Source organism: Panicum virgatum, chromosome 5K (assembly GCF_016808335.1).
Source record: "Panicum virgatum strain AP13 chromosome 5K, P.virgatum_v5, whole genome shotgun sequence".
Lineage (NCBI taxonomy): Eukaryota > Viridiplantae > Streptophyta > Magnoliopsida > Poales > Poaceae > Panicum > Panicum virgatum.
Genome location: NC_053140.1, coordinates 7,660,407 through 7,670,100, shown reverse-complemented (window position 1 = coordinate 7,670,100; position 9,694 = coordinate 7,660,407). Strand labels below are relative to the sequence as shown.

Sequence of the window (9,694 nt, the reverse complement as noted above, 5' to 3'; positions counted from 1 at the left end):
GTGTAGGTGCTAGGACAGTAGGAGCTGAGGCAGACGTTGTTGTGGTCATCGTCGGATTACCCCCCGCTGCCACAGCCCACGCGTACGCGCTGCCCTTGCTGCCGCGTCGCAGCCATTTTGTGGTTCTTGCTCCTCCGCGCCGCCGCCCGTCAGCGCTATTCTCGAGTAGCTGCGCCGCAACCCCCGCATCGCAGACTGCCGCCGGCCATCCAGGAGGCCTCACTTCGCCCAGGTGCCAAGGGCGGACAAGGTGGCGGCAGCTGTCGCCGGCGAGCTGCGGTGGGCCCACGCGGTCCCAGGGCCGGCTGGAACCTTACGAGCAGAGAAGCAAGGGAACAGGCTCGTAGTGCCGATTTCGGCTGGTGGGGAGGCTCTCCGGCGACGAGCAGGGGCTCGAGCTCTAGGTCAGACTTCGGAGAATGCATGGGCGCCCGCCGCGACGGCGTCCGCTATGGACCAAATCGTCCCCCGCCGATCTTTATAACCACTGCAATTGAAGTGGAATTGGATATGTGGGAGGAGGAAATCGGGACTTCGATGCCATCGCCGCCGGCATCATCCCCTTCTGTGGGCGCCGCCTCCGCCACGCCGGCGCAAGCGGGCCGGTGCTTCCCCTGTTCCTGGCGTCGCGTTGCTGGGCCGCTGCGTGCGCCTCCCGCCGCCTCTCTCGTCTGGCCCGGGTCGCCGATGGAGTTGAGCTCCGCGTGACAGCAACCGCGGGGAAGGGGAGAAGGACTAAAGGAGACGCCACCGGCCGGCCTGGCACCGCGTGCCTGTAGCGGAAGTGGAGGGGAGTCGGAACGATAAGGGGCGGGAGGTGCGCCTTCGTGGCAGCTCGGCGCGGGTGCCCGTCGGGCAGGTCGACGCTGCGGCTCCTCCTCCTCCGTTCTTCTCCGTTGCGGCCTGGCGGTATCTCCGCGAGGCGCGGGCGGCCTGCGTGGCCTCGCCCGTCGCGCCGAGGAGGAGCCCGGTGGCGCCGGTGGCGAAGCGGGAGAGCCGGTGATCCTGTTTTCGCGGCGAGGCGGCGGGGACGAAGGACGCCGTCATAGGGCGGGGCGGGGCGGACGGTTAATGGGTGAGAGACCCGTTAATCGCATCGGACAGTTCAGGTTGCTCCATGGCTTGATCCGACGGCTAGCAGGTTAGCGGGTGACGTGGCCTTATCGAATGCCCGCTTTTGGTGCAGATATCGTAGATAGAGATATATATGCATCGTACGCATGCACATATATGGTGACCAAATTTTTTCCAACAATCGCAACAACGACATGAAACCAAACAGTTGAAAAGGAAAATGTGCATGTATAACAGAAACAGCAGCTTTGCTGCATGCCGACTTCTTGTTGCTCTCTGAGACTGTTCGGTTTGTCTTGTTTCGGCTTATTTACCCTCACAGAATACTATTCATTCTACCAGTTTATACTATTCATACGGTCAGCCGAACAGCCTCAGAGATGGAATTGTCGTTTTCAAGCTTGTTGCCAACAGGAACAATTTGCGTCGCAAGAGGGGGCGATGGGTCCCACGGAAAGCTAAGGGGCGTTCCCTTTCAAATTCAGCTAGCTAGGCTCGCAGCGAGGCTGGTTGCTTGCGGGCTGGTTGCTTGCGGGCTGGTTCCGTCTGTTGCGGGCTGCTGCTGCCGTTCGGCGGGCTGCTTCCTGCTGGCTGCGAGGCTGCTGCTGCCTGCTGCTGCCGCCGCCAAGAGCTGCCTGCTGCTGCTGCCGCCAAGACCAGCCGAACATGGTGAGAGGAGGTTGAGTCGCCGGCCGTTGTTTTGCCCAAGTTGCTCGTGCATACGGTTTTCTGCTGCGTGCTTTCAGAGTGTACCTTTGATAGGTAGCAAATTAAAGGCTGCAGTTCATCGCGCCTTACTTGTCCCCCTGTTTGGTTTTCTTAGGGTAGCGATGGAACTGTTCGCAACTTTGACCACTAATTAAAAATATTAAATAAAAATCATGTTTGGTTAGCTCCCTAAATTTTTTTAAAAAAAAAGACAAATGTATGCATGAAGTACTAAACGAAATTTATTTGCGAAACTTTTTCACGGATGGATGTAACTTTTCGAGATGAATCTAATGAGCCAAGTTTCACTATGAGTGGCTACATTGATGCTACAGTCAAATACCTTATTAACTACAGCATATGCTACAGTACCATAATTGTGGAGGTTATTTTATAATTAGACTTCATTTAATACTTTTAATTAGTGGTCAAAGGGGCAAAAGATTTTCATGAAAACTTTTTCACCCATAACCAAACAAGGCCAAAGTCAGATTACAAAATCAACTCCAGAACCCCTGCGCTAGGAACCCTGACGAATCTAATGAGACCTTTGACCGCATGATTAGAGGATGGTTACTGCAGCATCACTGTAGCCAATCATTGATTAATTACCGTCGCTAGATTCGTCTCAAAAAGTTACACCCATATCCATGAATAAGTTTTGCAAATAGACTGTATTTAGTACTTCATGCATACAAGATTTTCTTTTAGAATGGGGACCCGGGCCCTTGTCTATGGACACGCCGAGAGACTCTTTGTTCTGTCAATACTTCGTTCTGGGCAAAATTAGAAGGGTACGGTGTTAAATATCATGATGACCCTACTACATATATACATGCTGATAATGATACATGCATGCGACTAACAACGGAGAGACAGCATATGGTCCGTTTTAGAGTTGATAGACACTATTTCAGAGAGTTGAGAGATGAGTTCATAGCAATTTTAGAAAACGCGGCTAGTAATTAAATTTTGAAATCATGGAGGAGGGTTAAGGTCCTGTTTGGATCCTCCCCAACTAATGATTAGCTAGCTACTAATTGATAATAATCTCTTGTAGCTAACTAAAGATTTGCTAATTAACTAGCTATTAACAGGGTGTGCCAACTAATTGTTAATTATTAACATTAATAGGCCATGCTACCGTGTGTTTGAAAATTTAACATTTGGGTTGAGCTCTTTTGATATTTTTAGTTGGGATTAGCTGGGTTCTACTAGCTAATGAGATAACCTGGGATATCATTAGTTGGTCCATTAGATAACCTGGGCTCTTTTGATATTTCAATTATCTTCAGTTAGCTGGAATATCATTAGCTAGTCCATTAGATAACCTCTGTCGATCTCGCTTCCCGAGAAATATTTTGATTAATTTTATATAAAATAATATTAATATTTACGATACATAATTGATATCATTATATAGTTTTTAAATCTAATTTTTAAATAAATTTATTTAAAAATATAAATGTTGCATATATTTTTTATAAATCTGATCAAATTCATGGCACAAATACCAAAAATAACTATTAATAATAAGGGACAGAGGGAGTATATGCTAGCTCCACATACCCTCTTCGTGGGTAGTACTGCAAAGACACACTCACACGCATGCATGGATTAGTGGAAACTTCCAAGGAGGCATTGAGCTCGCATTTTTTCCCCTCTAGCTAGAAAACGTCTCGGAGCCGTCCATGTGTGCGCAGCGCAGGACGTGAGGAAGGGAACTGAGGCCCTGTTTCCACCCCATAAACCCCGTAAACATAAAAAACGTCACATCGAATGTTTCGACACATGCATGGAGTATTAAATGAAATCTATTTATAAAACTTTTTGCATGAATCGGCTGTAAATCGCGAGACGAATTTAATGAGCCTACTTAATTTATGATTTGCAACAGTGATGCTACAGGAACCATCTGCTAATTATGAATTAATTAGTATCATTAGATTCGTCTCGCGATTTACAACTCATCTGTGTAAAAAGTTTTGTAAATAGAGTTCATTTAACACTTTAAATTAGCAAGATTCTTTTGAAAAAAAATTGCGTTTCAACTAAACAGGCCTGAAGCGATAAGCATCAGAAAATAGCAGCAAAGGGTAGACGACAAGTCGCCCAAATGGGGCACGAGGCGACCAAGCAATGCTCAGGGTGTGTTTAGATGTGTAAAAAGAGTGTAAAAAGAATGCGAAAAGTCACATCACACACTGTAGCGTACTGTAGCACTTTTTATTTGTTTGTGGTAATTGTTGTCCTACTATGACCTAACTAGGCTCAAAAGATTCGTCTCGTCGTGTACATCAAAACTATGCAATTAGTTTTTTTATTTACCTATATTTAATGTTTCATACATGCATCATTTGCTATATTTAATGTTTGGATGTGATGTTGATGTGATGGAAAGTTTGGAAGTTTGAGGGAAGTTTTTGGATCTAAACACACCCTCAATTGCTCATGCTATGCTATAGAGGGAGGTAGGGAAAGCACTGGGCCCGCCCACCTTTACTAGCTGCCCCTCTCTCTCTCGTTCGTGGGGCTCCTGTCACCTCACCTCACCTCACCTCATGTGATTGCCGGAAGGAATGGCTCCTCCCCACCATTCTCTCTCTCTGTCCTTTCTCCCACTTGGCCATGTTGCTCCGTTAAATGCTGGACACACACGCCCTACGCACCATGGAAAAGCCATTCTTAGGATTAGTTTGAAGCATTTTTGTCTGTCTGTGAGCCAAGCGCGACTTAGAAAATTATTCATATTCATATTTGGGTGTAGTTATTATTAATTTGAAGCAAACTTTTTTACAAACACGCAGTAGGAAATGCTTCGATAGTAATTTCACCACTCGGCAACAGAAAAATAGACCCTATTATTACAAAAAAGAAGAAGTTGACTGTACCTAACTCAGACTAATGTAATGGAGACACCTAAAAGTAATAGTATTGTTCCTGCTGAGTGGCGAGTCACCCAAATAGAGAAATTCTGATACTGCTGATAGCAAGCCTCCTAATTAACCATAATCACTTGATGTTGATAAATTATAGCAGTTCTCCTAGCCCTTATTATCGCTTAACTTAATTTTTTTTTAAATTTGTATGTTTGGAAATGCAAACTATATTCTGAAGGTTAGTGATGAATCACTGGTATTCGTTAATTAGGAACTCATATAGTTACCTAATTATATAAGATAAAACAAAACACATTTCTCTAATTCTGTCTAAGATGCACATATTGATGCCCTCGATTATGCTACTACACATCATGTACTTGTTACCCTAATCTACTCAATAATAACCAATATGTTGTCCCCTTTAACCTGAAAATTCACCAAAAGACAGTATTTGATCAAGGTATGTTGCTATTCGTTCCCATGTTATAAAAAACAATAAAAGGATTCAGAAATTAATTTATTTTCTCGATATTACTGTGACACGTAGGCTTACATAACTTAAGGCCATGAACAACACGAGCACCTTATCCTCTAGCTTCCTGAGAAATTTCCTATTGGTTTATATATTAATTATATTGATAAGTACAAAAGGAAAGCCCAGTTGCCAAAATACTTGGCGCACCCTTGTTTCTAAGAATCTTCTTCTCTGTCACCCACCAAATTAGTCAGTTGACCTACGTCGCGTCTTTCTTCCATTCGCCGACTCCTGCGTGACCACACGAATTTTTCTTTGTGTTTTCTCTCATTTGTTTTTGATGAGACACCACCTAACTTGTATTGCCCTAAAATCTCAGTTGGATTTAATTACCTTGGTATCCAGCAAATATATTTAGTTTTTTTTTTGCGAGTTCAGCATCATAATCAAGTTGCAATTTGATCAACTTTGCACGGAAAAAAAGGCTGACGTTGCGTGTATATTTCCACATTGACGACACGGACCATGACTTTGTTCATGCACGTGCACGTCAACAACGATTATATGACATATATAGCCACACTTGTAACTTGTTTACGTCACTGTACTGGCTCTTATTTTTTATGCTAAAAAAATTACAAATAATCAGAAAGTATGCTACTACTTTGCTAGAAAAAATATCACATTTACTCCTACAAGATGGAGATCATGGCAAGCAAGGTTTGTTTTGTTTTGCTTGAGTGGGCAAAGATGACCACATGACAGTTTTTGTCCTTGTCATGCACATACTACAGCATGCAAGGATTATCACACACATCCATTGCCCACCCACTCTTTAACCAAGTGGGAATTTACTGATTGAGCAGTGTTTTCTAGTGCAGGGATTTCTTGCGTCGAGGAAGACAAGCACCCTGTGTGGCCTAGGGCTAGCTGCTGTAATAAATACACTCTTTTTTTAAGAATAATAGGATAAATCAATAGGACAATGCGTATAGTATATTTCGTATTTTTTTTCAGACACAAACTAACTGCAAAAAGAATTTTAGTTCCAAGTTGATGTGCATATATAACTGCCGAAGTTTAAACTATTATGTATATGTTTGGTGGCCAGTGCCTTCCCGAAGAGAAGCATGATTCTAAGAAAAGTCCGCACTCTTTTCTTCCTCTTAATACCTTGCACTAATGTGAAAGCGTGCCGCACCAAGACTTGCTTAAGATTGAAAGTCCTAGCTAGATAGACAGAAACGAGAGCGTGACTGGAGACCCGAACAGAGACAAAGAAATAAATCAAACTGTGTGTTTTATCAAATTTATTTATTTTATTAAAAAACGAAATTAAACATACCAGGCAGAGGTTGCCAAAACAAAAATACCAAAGAAATATGAATTGATACTTTTTTTAAAAAAAAAGTTGCAAAAGACACGCTGGCAAGTCATAAGGGGTTTCGAATTAAGTACCCAAATAATAAAATACACTTCATAATTCCTTACGGTTTTATTATTACACCAAACAACTTTTACGTAGATATATATAGCATCGCCCGACTCGTCTCAAGCTGGTTCGAGTAAGATGATCACATCTTTGAGATTGGTGCGCAAGCCAAATTCTAAGAAACATATTTGCTGGGCATCTCCAGCAGTCCCATATTCCTCAATAAACTTCTACTATTGGAAAAATGGTGTGTCCCTAATACATCTCTTTTCCATTAACTATTGGGTTGTTCCAATATTTCACCCCAACTCCCCTCAAATAATAGGAGTTCATGTTCTCCTAATATGTTAGTTGTATTGGAACAAGATTATTGGAAGACTGCAAAAGCAACTCTTCAGTAACCCTAAAACTAGATATCTCTCAATATACGAGCTATTAAGAAAAGATTATTATTGGAGATGCTCTCCAGATGCTCTAGGATAAGGCCCGGACCCCGGAGCTGCAAGTTGGTATTCTCAATTTTCACTATTTTTTTTTTGTAAAAACTCATGGATATGTACCAACTAGCTAGTAGCTTTTACTAATCTTTAATGCCTTTCTTATATGTATGTATGTGATGTTTGATGCTAGCACGCAGCCTGTGCATGTATATATATCAAGTACATTGTACCAGTCATAGACGTCCACATCCGCATCCAAGTTGAAAAAATAACAAAGAGATAAATTCTCCTAACCACATGTGCCGTACAAAAAAACACATGTAATATATATGGCCTTTTGATCAGTTCTGCAGGGTAATACTCCTATGGAGCTTTGAGGTGCTATTTGTTTCCAGTAGTTTTTTCAGCCCCTATCATCAAAAGGAATTTTATCATTTAGGAGTATCAAATAAAATTTATTTATAATTTTTTTGATAGATGGATGCTAATTCGTGAGACGAATCTAATGAGTTTAATTAATATATCTCATTAGGTTTGTCTCGCAATTTAACCCACGTTTCTGCAATTTCTTAATTCTATAATTAGAGTTTATTTAATACTTTTAAATACTAAAATTCTTTCTAATATGATATAGTCTAATGTTTAAGCCTGGAACCAGACAGCCTCCGCGTGGGCGCACGCAGACAAGCAAAAATCACACACCCAAAGCCGGAGTTTGCAAGAAGCATAAATTGAATAAGCTAGGCAGCTACTAGCTAGCTAGTATATAGATATATAGGAGTATTTGTGTATCCGCACACATGTGCATGCATCCAAAACAGAAACATACCGTTGGCTATATATAGGCCGCGCGCTGCACGACCGACCCATCATCGATGAACACAACCCTGAGCCCTAGCAAGGCTAGAACACTACAGTAAACAGGCCGCAGAGGCAGCTGCTAGCTGCAGGGAGCACAGAACACACAGAAGCAAAGCACACACGCCAAGAAACCAAAGCGAGGAAATTAAAGCACACAAAGACACCGGCCAGGGGAGCACCGAATTGGAGCTGTAGCTCATCATGGGGATGGTGGTGGAGAGCATCAGCCCCACGGCGGCGGAGGCCTCCTCCGCCTCCTCGCGCTCAACCGGCGCGTCCACGGCCACCACCGAGTCCGGCGCCGCCCAGCAGCCGCCGCTTGCCGCGGCGCCGGCCAGCGGGGAGGTCTCGCCCTCGCCGGCGGACGAGCAGGCCGTCACGTCGCAGCCGTCGGCGGCGGCGGCGGTGCCGCAGGGGTCCTCGCGGTACAAGGGCGTCGTGCCGCAGCCCAACGGGCGCTGGGGCGCGCAGATCTACGAGCGCCACGCGCGGGTGTGGCTCGGCACCTTCCCCGACGAGGAGGCCGCCGCGCGCGCCTACGACGTCGCCGCGCTCCGCTACCGCGGCCGCGAGGCCGCCACCAACTTCCCGGGGGCCGGGGCGTCGGCGCCCGAGCTCGCCTTCCTGCTCGCGCACTCCAAGGCGGAGATCGTCGACATGCTCCGGAAGCACACCTACGCCGACGAGCTCCGCCAGGGCCTGCGCCGCGGCCGCGGCATGGGCGCCCGCGCGCAGCCCACGCCGGCCTGGGCGCGCGCGCTGCTCTTCGAGAAGGCCGTCACGCCCAGCGACGTCGGCAAGCTCAACCGCCTCGTCGTGCCCAAGCAGCACGCCGAGAAGAACTTCCCGCTCAAGCGCTCGCCGCCGGAGGCCGCCACCGGCAAGGGCGTGCTCCTCAACTTCGAGGACGGCGAGGGCAAGGTGTGGCGGTTCCGGTACTCGTACTGGAACAGCAGCCAGAGCTACGTGCTCACCAAGGGCTGGAGCCGCTTCGTCAGGGAGAAGGGCCTCCGAGCCGGCGACACCATCGTCTTCTCCCACTCCACATACGGCCCGGAGAAGCAGCTCTTCATCGACTGCAAGAAGACCAATAAGACGGCGGAGAAACCAAAGGAAGCCGCCGCCCGTGTAGTCAGGCTCTTCGGCGTGGACATCGCCGGAGACGGGTGCCAGAAGAGAGCACGGCCACCGGTGGAGATGGCGTTCGAGAAAGGCCATCAGGAGTTGTTCTTGAAGAAGCAATGCGTGGCTCATCACCGCTCTCCTGCTCTAGGTGCCTTCTTGTTATAGCAGCGACCATATATATGCATAGTATTCTAGTTCTTCCCCTTCCTTCTAATTTCTTCGCCTGTTTCATCTCCAATCCAAGTTCTAGTGTCTGTTCTTCGTCTTTTGCCCAAAGAACAACTTGTTATGTCAGACTGCGTCTGCGGCAAGACGAGTTGTATGTACACCATTAGGAAGTCTAGTCTTTGAGATGGTATGTAGTAGTAATCATCCTACAAGATCATGCAAGTTTGTGCCATCATCGAGTACAGCAATAATAAGTTGATTATTCGATATGCTAGATGTCGAAGATGTGATTTCTCCCTGTTTTAATTTGCTCATAGATTCACTCTTGGCAACAACATATGAATAATTAGTCAATGTTGTTGTTGCACATTTGTACTGGGTTGAGTGCTATTAACTAATTAAACATCGTAGTTAAAGATGCAGAAACCTCATTTGCATAATAATGGAGCAAAATTAAGTCTCGGATTCAGAGATTTACTTACATATATAGCAACATTTGAATATCTATCTTGAGTTTTGCGTCAGTTAC

General features: G+C 45.6%; 1 protein-coding gene across 1 annotated transcript; it reads left to right on the top strand.

Annotated features, from left to right (window-relative positions):
- Positions 1–7,883: 7,883 nt before the first annotated feature.
- Positions 7,884–9,481, top strand: LOC120706042 (AP2/ERF and B3 domain-containing protein Os01g0141000-like). The gene has a single exon (XM_039990611.1). The coding sequence runs from the start codon at positions 8,074–8,076 to the stop codon at positions 9,160–9,162; it is 1,089 nt and encodes a 362-aa protein (XP_039846545.1). The 5' UTR covers positions 7,884–8,073; the 3' UTR covers positions 9,163–9,481.
- The last annotated feature ends 213 nt before the right edge of the window (positions 9,482–9,694 follow it).